The 16,646-nt window shown below is 44.0% G+C and overlaps 1 protein-coding gene across 1 annotated transcript in view; it reads right to left on the reverse strand.

The window, feature by feature from the left end:
• mindy3 (MINDY lysine 48 deubiquitinase 3) overlaps positions 1 to 15,680 on the reverse strand; it is a 33,632-nt gene extending 17,952 nt beyond the window's left edge. The window contains exons 1-10 of the mRNA XM_030783795.1: positions 15,494 to 15,680; positions 15,279 to 15,358; positions 14,750 to 14,810; positions 14,297 to 14,482; positions 13,868 to 13,919; positions 12,308 to 12,422; positions 11,935 to 12,008; positions 11,725 to 11,804; positions 11,418 to 11,488; positions 7,268 to 7,348 (exon numbers count right to left, since the gene is read on the reverse strand). Coding sequence (XP_030639655.1) covers positions 7,268 to 7,348; positions 11,418 to 11,488; positions 11,725 to 11,804; positions 11,935 to 12,008; positions 12,308 to 12,422; positions 13,868 to 13,919; positions 14,297 to 14,482; positions 14,750 to 14,810; positions 15,279 to 15,358; positions 15,494 to 15,587 — 894 coding nt within the window. The 5' untranslated portion in view covers positions 15,588 to 15,680. The remainder of the gene's footprint in view (positions 1 to 7,267; positions 7,349 to 11,417; positions 11,489 to 11,724; positions 11,805 to 11,934; positions 12,009 to 12,307; positions 12,423 to 13,867; positions 13,920 to 14,296; positions 14,483 to 14,749; positions 14,811 to 15,278; positions 15,359 to 15,493) is intronic.
• Positions 15,681 to 16,646: the final 966 nt, after the last annotated feature.

A 16,646-nucleotide genomic window follows, 5' to 3' on the forward strand; every position in this document is an offset into this window, starting at 1 on the left:
GTTGTGTCAAACAGACGAAGCTGAACTGAAATCCGCCGGACTGACTACGGTAAAGGGAAGAGGGAGGCCTGTGCTGTCAGCGTGAGGCCCTCGTGGATCCTGTTATAGCGAACAGGAGCGTCAGGGAGACAGGAGCCAGCGGAGCTAATACGCTAGAAATAGAAGGCTTAGCTCCACTTTTGGGAGTGTGGCCTTAAAAGGTGTTTCGTGTGTGTGTGTGTGTGTGTGACAGAATCTGTGTGTTGTTTTTTTTTCTTTCCCCCCTGAGTTTACACATGCCTGTTGTCCGAACAACCTCCAGACGGGACTGACGATACGCAGTTCTGACCGAATACGCGAACCCGAGGAAAATTCGCCGACAGAAGAGGTGTGCGCACGCTAACACACACGCGCGTAAATCTATTCACTCGCGCAAATTGCTCTAAAACCTACAGTTCCGTTAACCTCGACACATTTCATTTAGGAAAAGATGTTTACGTGAATCGTTGAGCGTTTTGAGTCAGAGGTGTTGTACGAAGGTTTAGGACAGATCCTTTTACGAGGGGATTTAGTTGCGGTGGCCGCGGCGACACCCCGCTAATCTCTCTTTCATAATGAAGCATCACCGCAGCCTAGGTGACGTAAACCTGGGTCTGAGTGTGAAGGCATTACACTGATCCTCAATTAACCTCGTTTCTAAACAGGTTCATGTTATGTATCTCTCTCTGTCTTAACAGGCTCAGTTTTCCAAGCAATTACTCTACAACCCCTGTCAGTTCTCTTTACGCCCCACTCATATCGTCCACTAATCATCAAACCCTTCATCAGAACAGAACCAACTGAGAAGATCTGACGTCCTCCACAGAACGGATGGATCCGTGAATCTTTCGCCCGCTAGGTTTTCCACTTCGGACCAATTTTAATGCTAATTAAATCGAACTCAAGCTCAGCGTACAGATGACGGGCACGGCTGTAGCCTTTTGTTCTTGTTTGAAGGTTGTTTTCAATTGAGCAACAGTTAAAGGGAAACGGTCAAACCCACATCTGCAGAGAAATGCGATAAGGCTGTTTGACCGTGTCTGCTAAACCAGTTAGCCCACATCAAAAGCAGCGAGATCGGGCAAACTGTCAGATAACCCTGGGTGACTCTGCCCTTTCCCTCTGAAACCGTAGCTGTGGATCTTTTATGGCGCTCTTTAGAAGGGCTCCAGTAAAACGTGAAACTTAATCGCCGACGTGAAGGACCTGTGGAATGACCTGTTAGTGCAGACTTGGCAAAGTGGATAACAGGACAGCCTGTTTAACATGGGTGGCTTTTGTACTCTGTCTCTCTCTCTCCCTCTCTCTTTTCCTGTGCAGTCTTTTGTTAGTGAAGTATGCCCATTCAGCCCTTATCATTATGGAGACGCTTCTGAAGAGTCTACTGTTCAGCTCTAAGAGGGAAAGTCATCACTCCCTTGTATTACATGACTCTCGGATGAGTGGCTGACTCCTGACACAGGGTGCGTGTGTGTGTGTGGTTTCCAGAACAGACACCTGTACAGTCAGTAATCCAAATCTAAAATAATTTGAGTATATTTGTGCAACTCTGAGGATGAGAGATAGACGTATGCTTTTTGCTCACATGCAAGTATGTGTGTAGTAGTGCAGCAGGTCAAGAGCAGAGCACAGAGAGAAAGAGAGGGAGAGAGAGAGAGAGAGCGTGTGAGTGTGTGTGTGCGTGTGCGTGTGTATGTATGTGTGGGTGTTACGTGTATGTGTGTGTGAGTGTGTGTGTGTGTGTGTGTACGTGCTTGCCTGCTGGCCTGCACGGCACTACAAAGCTGTGGTGCTGTGTGTAACAGAGCAGAGCACAGTAAAGAAATGATTAATGATCTGTCAGACTGCACAATGCCTGGAGGAGACCTGCTGGCTGTATGAGGAGAACCTCAACACACACACACACACACACACTGTCCTGTTAGAGGTAGTATTTACTCAATGTGTCTGGGATCCAAAGACTGATATTACTTTACACTCGTGTCCCGCCCTGTCCTGATCTTTTATATTAAGACGGGTGTGTACCTGCACCCCAGCCCAGTTGAACCTCTTTTTCTCCACACATTTCACTCTATACGCGATGACTGATGCCCTTTCTAAAGCCTGAAACAGGAACCGACAAATGATTCCCTCTCTGCCGCTCTCCGTGTGCGAGGAACCGATACGAGTTTGAACGTTTTATATATTCGGCATCAATAACCCTCTCTCCCTTCCCAGAAGCCCGACCCCAACGTTTTTCATTTCTCTGGGTCGTTCGGTTTTTTTTTTCGGTTGGCTTGCCTTTTTCAATAACCAACTCGTTGCTAAGAAACGCAACCCACTTCTTTTCCCTGTCAGTGTATGAACGTGCATTTAAGTGCTCCCAGTTTAATCTAGCGGTCCGATTCTGAAACGCCGGCCTAAGGGTTCAGGATCGCCGTTAAAAGCCGGAGTTTACCGGAGGGTATCGACGCGGTTGGTCGGCGGAGCATGACGGCCGCGCGTTCGAACGGTTTGAGGTGCAAGGCTGCGAGCTACCTTAGCTTTGTGTGAATCCTGGAACAGGCCTGGGGGGGGGGGGGGGGGTCTGGTTCGGGAGTGTTTTCTCTTCAGATCCGTGTAACCACAGTCAGCTGTGCGCCATCGCAGGGGAGGAAAGTCTGGGGCACAGACGTGAGGAGAATCTAACAGGCATGGAAAAGATGTGCACATGCATGTCCTCATTCTGCTCCAGTAAAACACTGACCGTATTTCTCTATGGCTGCTCTGAGCTGGTTTAAACGCTGGGGAGTCCAACAGAAGCAGGACCTCCTGAGTGAGGTGAGCTCTACAGAGAGAGGAGAAGGGAGAATGTGTGTGTGTGTGTGTGGTCAGTAAATCAGCAGAGCATGGCAAAGGCCCAGCCGCTTTAACCATCAGCATTTACCACATCACACACACGCACACTAAGGATGGGGTTTGGTTTGGTCTTCAGCAGTAAAGCTGTTCATAAAGGTGTGCTACAGCAGGATGGCGGTGTGTGTGTGTGTTTCCTGGTTTGCTGAGAGGCAGTTTATGGGGACCCCGGTAAAGAGAAACGTAGAAAGGAAGGAAGGAAGAAGAGAGAGAGAGACGGTGGGATGTTAAGCTCATCAGAACTGGCCGACAGAAGAGGGAAAGAAAAGTGGAGAGGAGAGCAAATCCCACACTGTAAGGAGGGAAAGGAGGGGGACGGAACAGGGTACACCCCGCTACTCAAAAAGAGAAAGCCAGAGCTCTCCTGAGAGAGAGAGAGAGAGAGAGAGAGAGAGAGAGAGAGAGAGAGAGAGAGAGAGAGAGAGAGAAGTGGAGAGAGGGAAGGAAACGAAGGAGGGATGTGAACCTCATCACCGTTGACCATCAAAAAGGAGAGATGTAATTTAGAGACGTCGAGATGAAAGCATCTGAGAAACCAGAGGGATGAGGAAAGGAGAGGAAAGGAAAGGAGAAGTTGAGAGGTGGAAAAAAAAAAAAAAGAGGGATAGGGGAAGAAAAAGAGTCAGACATGCCAATCAAATGACAAAAGATAAAATGAAAAGGAAAACGCTTCGTAGATGCAGAGGAGGACAGCAGAAGGACAAATGATCTGGTCGACGTCATAAATTGCATCTCTCTGTCCATCACTTCTAAATCGCAGTCATTCAACCGCTTCTCCATCCATCCATCCATCCATCCATCCATCTCTTTGGAGTGACAGCTGCTCCTGAGGTTTTGGTGTAAACAGGAGGCATTTGGTTCAGCGTGGCATGTATCACATTACGCTGCATTATAAACGGCTTCGGTTACCGGTACGGCGTGTTAAAAAGGCAGAATCCATTACTAACCCTTCTTCCTCTTACCCCTCAGGGCTTACGTCTGCTGGGAACTGCTTCCCTCTTTCTCTACGACATCATTCCTTTAGTGTCCAATACTGAGTGTGTGTGTGTGTGTGTGTGTGTGTGTGTGTGTGTTTGTGTGCCCTCAGGGATCTCTGAGGGGTCATTTGTGTTGTGTCTGCTGTTTTATGCTTGTAAATCAGATAAGAGTGCAAAGGCAAACCCTATTAGAACTCTAAAAGCAGAGAGCGTAGACAAAGACAGATGGGGGGGAGAGAGAGAGAGAGAGAGAGAGAGAGAGAGAGAGAGAGAGAGGGCAATGTGAGTATGTATCCTCAGGGACGTAGGTATACAAAACCTGCAAAAGCCATTACAGGAGACACCTAACACACGACAATGGCCATAAAAAAACCCTCTTAAAAAGCCATAAAGCCATTACACACACACACACTCACACACATCTCAGAGCAAACCCTGTAAAACCATTAACCAGAGAAAGCTCACACAACACAAAACCAAGAAAAACACATTACGGAGACACTTCACATGAAATATTACTCAATCCTTAAAGTCAGATTTTGTGGTTCCAGACACTTGAGGCAAAAGCGACACAAAAACGCTTCCCTTCTGTAAAGTCTTTTTTTTTTTTTTTTTTTTTTTTTTTTTTACAAACACCATGTAACAGTCGAGACACAAAAGACACTTCACGCTATGACGCCCACGGCTATAAGCTGCAAAGAGACGGCACCTCGCGAAAGGAGGCAGGGAAAGAAAGACTGTTTCATACTAATGTTTTGATCTGAAAAACACAACAGCTCTTCCCATTATGGCCTGAACAAAACCAGTTACCACACAAAACCCGACTCATCACCAACCGCCTGAGCATGGCCGAGAATCCACAGTCATATCAATAACCGTGTGTGTGTGTGTGTGTGTACACACTCTCAGAATGAGCACTTACCTAGTATCAGTTTTTGCACTTACATAATCTGATAAACACAATTATATGGGCCACGGAGAGCTGATCCTAAATCAGTACTTATACTCTGAAACATTTGAGATTTTATATATACCTATATGTACAGGCTGGAGGCAATGACAAAACACCAGAGACCAATTCACAGGGATTTAAGGTTGGATTGACTCTAGGATTTAACTGTGAATCAAACTGTCAGGTTTTAAAGACCACGCATGACATCATCGTCTCAGCTCATTCACGGGGCATTTTGGAGTTGATTTGAAGAAGAGAGAGATAAACATGTAAACCGAGTGCCGTGCGTCTTCTTGAGCACCGAGCGTGTGAGCGAACGAGGTCTGGGGAGATTCTGCGTGTGTGTGTGTGTGTGTGTCTCTGTGGAGCTGGCTGAGAGGCTAACCCAATCTAACTAACCCAATGTGGAGACGACTCCAGTGGGAAAAAAGGCTCCAGATGGGAACGCTAAGCTCCGGAACACACCGGGGAACGGATCGGCTTTCCAAACAGGAATCACACACAGCCACTCACCTGAGGCTACGCTCTACACACCACAGAGAGAGAGACAGAGAAACTAGAGAAAGGGAAAAACTGGCCAAACAGAGAGATGTACCTCTAACAACCTGACAGATAAAGCTCAAGGCAGAAACACAGAAATATGCATATATACACATATGTGTACACACACACACACACATATATATATATCTCATTAATGCACACATGTACACACACACACACACACACACACTCACGGTCACGGTCGTGTATATGAGCCTATAAGTTTCCATGTTCTCTTTAACGTTGATTTGATTTCATTTCTCACAGACGGTTTACACAGGTTTTTTTTTCCCTCAGGGGCCTAGCTCAAGAGGTCATAAATTAAAAGAAAAGTTAAACAAACTCTGCTTCCAATGTGTACAGAGCAGAGACACAGACCATTACGGATCGGAGAGTGCAGGCGGAGGAGACAGATGAGACGCCGACTGTCAGAAATTCTGCACTTCATAATCTCAGGTACTGTGGGCAACTCAGCACACTCCTGTACACACACACACACGCACACGCACACGCGCACGCGCACACACACACACGCACCACTCACACACACGCACGCACCACTCACACACAAAGACACTGACACACGCATACACACACGCACACAGAGTTCAGTGTCTATGGAGATAAATTGAGGCTTCAAAGACAGAAAAGAAAGAAGGAAAGAAAGCTCTAGTCCTGTCATTGCAGGTTCATATAAAAGCTGAAACAGGGCACAGTGTCAGAAGCACAGTGGGGTTTTTTTTATTAATGTAAACAGACACTGATTACTGGCTGCTCGAACATATTTGTGTGTGTATTTTTCCCTGTCTGCTTTCTCACGTTATTTCATTACTCAAAAATGTCATCTGTTCGTATGAGAAAATGCTGACAGAAAAGGTCTGTAGTGCTGTCAAATAACACACACATACACATACACTTACACAGACACAGACACACTCACACATACACAGACACAAAGACACACACTTACACACGAACACACTCATACAGACACACGAACAGTGTATTAATGGCTGTCAGCATTTTGTAGTGATAAATATCTACTGTCAGTCTCATTTTCCTCCAGGTGGAAACTTTCAGAGGCAACAAATTTTTCCCTCTGCAACACAGACAGGACCCCCCCCCCCCCCACACACACACACAGAATTACAGTACCCTTCTCTTTTTTCATTACTTCCTTTATATGTGTTGTGTGTGTGTGTGTGTGTGTGTGTATGAGGAATTGCAGAGCTGCGGCAGTGGATAAAACTGGCAGTTTAAAGAAGTCATTTGATGAGAGGACAGAGGCCATGGAATTCACATAGCCTATTCACACACACACAATCATTACACCAGGCCACTAACTCTCTTTCCTACACGCATGCACACACAAATCCACATAGCCTATTCTCACACACACACACACACACACACACACACACACACACACACACCTCTTCGTCAGAAGCACACAGTCGCGTAACATACAATCATTACACCCGCCCACACGCTCTCTCTCTCTCTCACACACACACACACACACACACACACACACACACCAAATCCACAGCCTTTCAGTGTGTGCGCGCGTGTCCCGCTGCCAAACCCGACCGCGTACTGCTAGGGCCAAAGCCAGGACACACCACATTAGATGCCTTATAAGTCTAAAAGCTCTTCTCTCTCCATCCTTCATTCCCTCCTGTTTTTCCTGTCTTTTCTTTAAAAAGACGTCTCGGGTATTAAATCTATTACTGAGCGCATACTTGTGTTTTTTGGGGGGCTCTTTATTCAGTGATAAAAAAAAAAATAAAATAAAAATAATGAAAGCCCTCCCCTAACCTACTGTCTGTCAGGCTGGTTTAAATTAGAGAGAAGGAGAGGGAGAGAGAGAGAGAGAGAGAGAGAGAGATGTTCTGAATTCTACCTTTGTGAAGAACACTGAAAGATGAGTTTCGCTGCCAAGGATCCATATAGGGTACTTTGGAGATTTGAGAAACGCTCCAACCTGGGGAAAAGAAAAAAAAAAAAACAGAGAGGGAAGAAGAAAAAAAAATGAGACGAGAAAAAAAAAGAAAGGATGAAAGCCAGTCTCCATACCAATGCCATGACACAGCTTCGCCTTGAAAACCATGGCAACCAGTTAAGTTTGATGATGATGCAATGATGAGGGGAGCAGTTCAAAACAAAGTTCTCTTCCCTATTCTGGCCTGTGAAAGTCAAATAAAAAAAAAAAAAAAGCAGAGAGAACACACTGTGCGTTTTCAGAAGGGTTATTTTAATCACGCTGCTCTTTGGTCAACATCATCTTAAAATACCCGGCCATGGAAAACCGTTAGTTGTAAGCGAGCTGATGCTATGTAAACGCATTATAACATGGTAATAACACATGAACAGACTAGAGAAAAGTGGAACAGAGTAACGCTGTCACAGCCAATAGATTGCAGATATAGATTACGGTTCCAATTAGACCGCGTTATGTCTATGACTAATATCTATAATGTGATTAGGATTTTGTATGTGTGTCACTTTGGGAATACCTGAAAAGATGATAAATTAAGTCTGACACTTTACGCTTGAATTGTTAGGAGCCTGTGTGTGAATCTCTCACTTTCATGTACACACACTGATTTGAGGGCTGGCAATCAGATTCTAATTAAACCCCGATGCTAATGCAGTGTCAGCACTCTGAGAAGGAACTCAAGATATACGAGACTTCAGACTGAGATGTGCTGACTAATCTTATAGAACAGCAGCGGCATATACGTGTGTGTGTGCGTTTTCTGAACCTGCTCCAGTCAGCAGTACAGGAGCCGTCAGTCTCGGGGCGAAATCAAATCCGTCGTTTAAAAAAACATGACTTAGTTTCTCCTCAGCGATCAGACAGAGTTTGGATCCAGTTAAGTTTAAGATCAGTTCAACACTTTGACAGCGACGTTTCGGTACGCAAAACCTTCTACTTCTCCACTCTTCACGTGTCCTGTTATCTGGTAAACGCCAATTCAGAGCTTTATTGAGGGGTTTGAATGAAAATCTGAATTCGTCTGACAGTCTAGGTGACCCGGACACAGGAGTTGAAACGGGGGCGGGGGTGGGGGGGGTTTAATGAGAGACGGGGGGCTAAGAGGGGGTCTCGGATGCCATTAAATATGAAGCGATACATTCCTCTCCCCCCCCCTACTCCAAACAGGTCCGTACCTAAATATCCTGCCCCGGAGTCCACCGCGGTGCCATTCCAAATAAACCCCTTGTTCCGTCTCTTTCCTCTTTTCACAGCCGCGCTCTAACATCCCGAGGTAAAAAAAAATCAATAAACTCGCCCGTGAGCGCGTGTGAAGAAAACGTACGGCGTGGGGCCCGTGTCGCTCGTCCGTGGACTCCGTGAACCCAAAAGCCTCATCGGAGAGCACAAAAAAAACCCCCAAAAAGAATCGATCTTACTGGGATGTAAATTGAGGTTAGGCTGGTTTAACTCTCGTTTGTAACCAAACCGCGCAGATTAAGCAGTCGTGTAAACTCGGTATCAGCGCTTTAAAAAAAAGAAAAAAAAAAAAAAAAACTAAAACAAAACAAAAAACCAGTTTAGACTGAAAGGCAAAGAAGAAAAAAAACATAGCGAGTTTGTGTACGTGTGACTAAATAAAAACATTCGATCTTAGGAATGGTGCATTGGCACAAACGTAAAAAGATGGATTTGAGAGACTTTTTCGCCGATCATCTGTATTGTCTTCGCTGGCATTTGTTTTGAAAGTAAGAACAATATTTACGAAACCTGAGCGCCATTGCTAGGCCTGTGAGCACGCGCCTTGGCATGTCTTGCTTGTTTACCTGCTTTGCTGGAAGCCATTTAAAGGTCAGCTATGACTAAAATAAGCTTTCTGCATCATAAAAAAAAAAAGACACTGTATGTATGAAAGACCATTTCTGATGAAATAGTAGTAATAGGTGCAATTGCTCTATTGCAGGAACCATCACACTGCATATTGTGTTTGGCATACTTTTGAAAATGACATTTATATATACATATATGTATATTTTTACATATTCACATTTTGCAGAGAAGCACCTCCACTTCAGTATTCAAAAGTGTCTTAATGTCTCTGGTTTTGTTGGCAGCATGTGACTTCTCCTTGTCTGGTTTTCTTTCTGCACATTATTCCGGACTTTTAGAATATTTTTTTGTGGTGTGCATTTATTGTAATGGGAATGAACGCGCATGCAGCCTAAGAACACTTGTTATTGGTCTTCGGTTCACGGTATGAGTGCACACTCATGTTTCATGAATCCCGAGATAGTTTTTCACGAATGGCACGTTTTTCTTTTTCCAAGCCCACGTAGAGACATACATTCATGTAAAGATAATGCTGGTGCCTGAGGCCCGGTGTGTCCGTCAGAACTTGTCTGACACACTGCCGATGAGCTGCGTGTCTTTCGAGTGTGAGAGTGTGTGCATGTGTGTCTATGTGAAAGCCTGTCAGCTATTCTGTCAGCATGTGTATCATTAAGAGTGTGTTTAAAACTCTGAAACTCCTTTCCAAGGGACACTCTCTGTGTGCCTATGTGTATGTGTTTGGTTACAGTGGTTTTAGGCAGTTTCCTCAGATCTGCATACTTTGGTTAGTTAACATGGAAATGGAAGAATGTGCTTCATTTTCCCATCCCTCTGTTAAAATGGTATGACAAAAAAAAACCCTCTACAAACCCAAACCGTTTAAAAACACAGCTTCTGAAATGAAACTAATCAGTGTGTGTGAGTGTGTGTGTGTATATCTACATGAGACTTGTGGCTTGACTTCTTTTCAGCACGATTGAGTATTCATAATGTGTCTATGGGGCCAGTGCAAATGGGGGGAAAAAGAGGTGAAGAAACAAAGAACTGAACTTTGAGAACTTAACTTGAGAAATATACTGTTAAAAAGGAAGAGCCTATTGCTCTAATAGTCCAGCTGAAGCACTAGCAGGGCATTATGGGTGCAAAAGCAACTCCAGCTAGCTCTGATTAGAGTGTAGCGTACGGCTTAGTTTAGTTTCCTTGCGTATAAAGTGCTGTTTCCCGCAACTGGCTCTGTGACTGATAAGCATGGGAGGGAGGGCGTGTGTGTGTGTGTGTTGTAAGAAGCTCCGTTAAACTTTAATATGAATCGAGGGAAGAGATCAAACAGCCATAAATGTTGTCCTGTAATTATTATTGTTGTTATGGTCACCGTACACTGTTACTTCTCAAGGTTAAGAATTTATAATTAGGCTTGAAACTGTGATGTATGTCTGTAGATGTTATTAAACGTTAGGCAGACTCTACGTTTTAGTAAAAAAAAACGTTATTGACTCAATACAATTAGTTCTGAGAGAGAGAGTGTTTTTAAACCATATATTCATATATCGGGTTTGCTGTCTAGTGGGTCATTGAAACAGCAGTGAATTAATGTGTGGTGGTTGCGTGCTTTAAATATTACAGCCTGTTAAGTTTATGTTATTGCAGCGGCTGCCAAGTGGCGACTGTTCTCTGAGTGCATTGGCAATTATGGTAAGAGTAATCACTGTATGTCATATTCTCTCTCTCTCAGACCTCACACACACACACATGCACCGTAAGGCCTGGCTTCAAACTGCTCCTATCAGGCCTCTGTACTGTAGTTCTGCCTTGTAATATTCAAGCCTTTCAGTAAAGCTGGAAATCAGCCTGACTCCACCCCCCCCGCTGTATTGATTGATACTCCAGCCAATCCTGTTTCCCCACACACACGTTGGTCACCACAGACAGACTGTCAGATCTGGTCTGCTGATTAGGGGAACACTTTCTCACCCAACACAGGCAGAGGGCATCCAAAAAGCACCCCTAAAATAACTCCATATTTTGTACATACTAGTTTCTGTTTTTTTGTTGCTAATATTTTAGAGGGGAGAGGGTATTAAGTTTTTAACTTTGATGCTGTTAAGTGTGTTGACCTGCCTTTAACTCCACAGGGCTGAGTGTGCATGTGGCAGTGTGACTGGTAAGAATGATCAGAGCATGTTGGATGGGAGGGAAGTAGGATGTGTGTGTGCGCGTGTGTGTGTGTACGAGTCAGAGGAAATACCTTGCAGTAGCGTAGCGACTCCATCAATGTAAGGAAACCCACAGAAGCCTGCTCATGAATACCATGCAGTTCTGAGAGAGAGAGAGAGAGAGAGAGACAGAGAGAGAGAGAGAGTGTAAGAGTGTGTCCATTTCAACCACATAAACATTAGGTAACACTGCCATCTAGTGAGACATTAATCCAAATTAATCACCCCAAAATATATTGGTTTGTCTAAAAATTTTTACAGAGTTACTCATAAATGAACTACATTCACAAATATGAACACTCATACTAATTAGAGATAAAAATCCACTTGAAATCTTACTCATTCCAGAACATTCTCTGTCCCCATCCCACACATTGGATACTGCATGCCCAGTCACCAACAGGTTAATGAGACTCTGACTGAAGAAAGAGAGAGAGAGAGAGAGAGAGCGAGGGAGGGAGGAAGAGACAAAACAGTGGACTTCAGGCCTGGCTCCAACATTGATTAAATCAGCAGAAAATTAACTTCAATTCCCAGCATGCACCCCACCTGCCATGGCCATAGACGGGGTCTATGAGAGGCTCCGTGGTGTCTTCTATCTCATTCTTTATGTTCTCAATGCCCTGGAGCAGAAGAGAGGGAGACAGATGGAGAAAATGATCAATAAATCATACAAGATGAGACAGCGCAATGCTTCTGACATTCATGTCAGCTGCACTGTGTGTCTGTATGCATTTATGCACACGCACACACAGAGATAAATGCATACAGACAGCATAATGCTTCTGACATCTATGTCAGCTGCACTATGTGTCTGTATGCATTTACACACACGCACACACACAGAGAGAGAGAGAGAGAGAGAGAGAGAGAGAGAGAGAGAGAGAGAGAGAGAGAGAGAGAGAGCGGGCAAGTGTGATACCTTTGTGAGAATGACGGAGTACAGGAACAACAGAACTCCAAATTTATTCCTCCAAGTGTCGTACAAAGACAGCACTGCTTCCTTCAGTTCAGCTACTGACTTCAGTGTCCTTTTACTGAGACACACACACACACACACACAGTCAGTAACAGCCCTCATAAAACCAGCTGTTCATGTGCCCTTTATCTATCCATCATCTGATTTCTTTTTTTGTGTGTGTGTGTGTGTGTTCCAGGCAAATCTCCTGATGACTCTTATGAACCTTTGACTCCTCTCTCTCTCTCTCTCCTGCGCTCTCCGCTTGGCTGCCGTGCTGACTGCTGGGAGCTGTTAAGGAAGCGACGTACAGGCATTCCCGTTCCCGGCCCTTCTAAATCATCTTAGCACCACGTACATCCACTGCACGCGCTTAACTCAACGCACATGTGACACCGTATGACTCAGCAGTTTGAGATTGCTCTGTGACACTGAGTCGATTAAAAAGGGAACTTTGTTTAGATTGGGCAGAGGGTTTTGAACTCAAGTGTGTCACAGAAACGCTTACTAACATAAATCTGAGCCAGGCGCTAATCAAGAGTTTTTATTTATATCAACCAGGGGACGGATGACTGTCTCTCACACACACACACACACTTTATGGCACATTCCAGAGTGTCATGATTTATGGATGCTGTATGCTCCAATGTATTCAATTTTAATCACTCATAAAATCAAATGAAGAGAACATTCTAGAAGAAGTGTAAGACTGAAACAGCGAAGATGACTACAGTAACTCGCCTCAACAGTGATGTTTTGTTTAGGAAAGTTGGGAAGAAGATAAGACTGTGAAGGATTGTTTTGAGCATTATTCTGTGGGGGTTTTTTGTCAACGTGTTTCAAAAACATTCATTAGAATACTTCGGTTAAATTTCTTTCGTGTGGTGGATAGACATATACGTAAATACAGTCATGCACCGCATAACGTCCGCTCGGGCAATGTCCCACCGCATATACATCCGTGGTCCCATGAGGTTCTAACAGAGTTCAGAAATCCTGATCGGAAAATGGGACGTAGGGAACGCAACAGCTTCCCACACGCAACACCTGTATCTCATGTCTCTTGTACATAAAGCATTTGCACTGCCAGGCGTGTAACGGTATAGTACATATATAACCTATAACACGAATGTCTTGAAAATCTTGATTGTACGGTATTGACCTGCTTAACCCATATATATCCTTGCAAGATACATCAGCTGAAATACAGTACTGTATGTGTACAGCATCTTGGCTGTGTAGTTGATACAGGTATACTACAGTATCCCATATAGCTTTTCTAAGTATAAAATATGATGTTTCCACAATATCCAAATCACACAGCGTCCTGTTTCACAGACTGTATCGTGGACGTTAAGCGATGCGTGACTGTGATGTATTCAGCTTTGCGTGAACGTTCGAGTCGTGAGCATGCGGGGATGTGTGGAACAGTGTGGAACAGTATCACTCCAGTACAAAGCTACGCGCAGCATTACCTAACCGTGTTCTGTGTGCACCGTGTGAGGGGGAGAGGTGAATACTTACTGTATAACGCTGTGAAATCTCTCAAAGCCAAGCTCCTCAGCAGCCAAAGCAGCTACACACGCATTCACACAAATCAGGCAAAAAACAAAACAAAAACAAAAACAAAACAAAAACAAAAAAAACACAAAAGCCAAACACAAACAACATGACGTGTTACGTTAAACCAGACACTTTTTCACATCGTATAGCTCTATTCTCACGCTCAGGACTGAGAGGTTACGTGAAAAATCTGGAAATTTAAACGTTATTTTTAAAAGGGCTAATTTGGTTAATTCAATTCTGACAGGGTTATTAAATCTTGATTGGGCCGTGCTATGTTGGTTATGAAAACACTGCATTTCGTTCTTGTATCTTCTATTCTTTATCGAGCGTGCAGGCTGTTCTCGGCTAGGCCTGTCCGTTGGCTGTAAAACCAGACGACCGACTCACTGGGCTGCTCTGGATCGGCGGTCTGACTGGACTCGGGTTCCGGACGACTGTCTGTGATGTCAGAGTTCTCGTCCGGGACTTTGGCGCGGGCCCAGGTGGCCAGACAGAATGACTGAGTCTTTTTCAGACATGCTGACTCCAGAATCTCACTCAGCGTAGAGCACAGCGCAGACCGCTGCTCCTCCTCTACAGACAGACAGAGAGAGAGAGAGAGAGAGAGAGAGAGAGAGAGAGAGAGAGAGAGAGAGAGAGAGATTAATCATTTGGGTGTATACTTCACTAACAAAGGACAAGCGATATCTGGAAGGACAGGTTCACGTGGTTCTTTGGCTTGAACGGTTAGATTGCAGTTCATGTGGATGACACCTACACAAACAAAAGCTAAATCATCTTCCCTGTGAGAAGTGAGAAATCTCACACAGATAAGAATAAAGCATACTACACTACACTCACCGGAAATATCTTGCCAGTTTGAGTTCTCCAAATTAAACAGAATGTTCTTCAATAGGAACGCCTGGGAGAAACACATGGAAATGAGGAAATTTGACTGGTACACACAGATCACTGCTGAGATAATTAACTTGATACAGCTGAAAGCTCTAAAGCCTTGAAGTTATTACAACACATCTTAGAAATAACCCATCAAAATGATTAAAAAAAATCACATACATATAATCATACTTGTAAAAATCCTACAGACTTATGTGGGAGGTGCCACAGAGGGTTTAAGATTGGACCACAGGCTCTCCATGGTGTCTCAAAGTCATTCTTACATTAGTGTCACTGACAGAGAATTAAGATGCTAAGCTCTCCAGTAACTAACGAGCCGTTATGACATTACCTAAGCACGTTAGAACGACCTGAACTGATCTACAGAAACTCTCGTGCGTGGAGACACCATAAAATATGTTACAATGACTGTTGATTACACCAGCAATACAACTTTCTGGGAAAACAGATGTTCTTTGATATGAACCAGTACCTGCACTGGGGCAAGAACAGCACATGGTCCTCCTTCGAACTGCTCCAAAGCGCTACGCTCCGTTTCACTGAAAACAAACCCTGCGGAGAAGGAGATGTCGCATAAGCGTAGGCAAAAAGCTTGCTTACATATCGAAATGAATCTCGCTTTTGTTAAAACTAACTGCATAAGCAAGGAGAGGTCCAAAAATCAGATCGGAGGTGAATTTCGCTCACCCTGTGTCCATCTCCGGAAGAGAGAAGCTGACACACCACCGCTGGCCGGTCTCCCCCATACTAAATCCACGATTTCTTTGCTGAATTCCGACATTTCAATTCCCTTTGGTACCAGCCCTTTCGTGGTTGATAAGGCTTAAAACCATGCAAACGAACTTCCTTAAAGTTTAGTCTAACATGTAAAATCGTTACGCTTGTTACAGAGTTTTCAGCTTTTCGTAGCTTATTGTTAAGTGGACTTGCACCAGCTACGTGCTCTTGTGGCATTTGCTTATAAGTCTACCAGTTAAATACCTCAACAAGACGTCTCCTGCAGCGACAAAGAACAGCTAACAAGAAACTAAAAGCTTAACTACCGAAAACTCCAATACTAATTTATGACGCGGCTTAATTGACAGGTTACACACAACTATCGTTAAAGCGAACTAACTTTAACGTAATAATTGACGGATGCTAGCTACAGATTAATATATCACACTTCCTCCTAACTCACTTATTTCCTGAAATATACCCGTCCTGAAAGATGAAGTGCAGTAGATAAGCTTAGTTCATTTATGAAGCTATTCTATGTTCGGTCATATAACATTCTTAACTAACTAGCATAGCAAAATTAGCATCAAACAAAAATAGTCGCTTGCTCATTAACAATGATAAGACAACTGGAGGAAATGAAACTGAAAGGAGCAAGTCTGGATATATTTACCTATACTATTAAACTCGGTTTGCTTCTAACAACAGTGACCCATTGATTTCCCTAGAAACAAAACCTAGCATGCTAGAAAGCAAGCTAGCAGCTAGGTTAAATTCTTGCCTCACGTAGTATCCTTTAAGGTTTGAGAAAGACTGACGACAGCTGCCTCAGTTTTCTTAGTTGGTTTACAAACTTCAGGTTACAAGAAGTCGCCGTATCACAGGACTGACAGAGAATGCTGGTTTTCAATTAGGTTCACAACTGCAGGCTAACCACATCCATTGCGTCTTCCATTCAGTTTATTTACTACAACAACTGTGAACGTGAGTTCAACGTTAAGCGTATGCACTGGATTGGTTCAAATCCAGAATGTTCTGGTGACGTTCAGAGGGTTTAGTTTGACGATGCTCTTTTATTGATGTATTTAAACGTCAATCAACGAAAATAAACTGAACCTAACAG

The sequence above is a fragment of the Chanos chanos genome, chromosome 9 (assembly GCF_902362185.1).
Source record: "Chanos chanos chromosome 9, fChaCha1.1, whole genome shotgun sequence".
Taxonomy (NCBI): domain Eukaryota; kingdom Metazoa; phylum Chordata; class Actinopteri; order Gonorynchiformes; family Chanidae; genus Chanos; species Chanos chanos.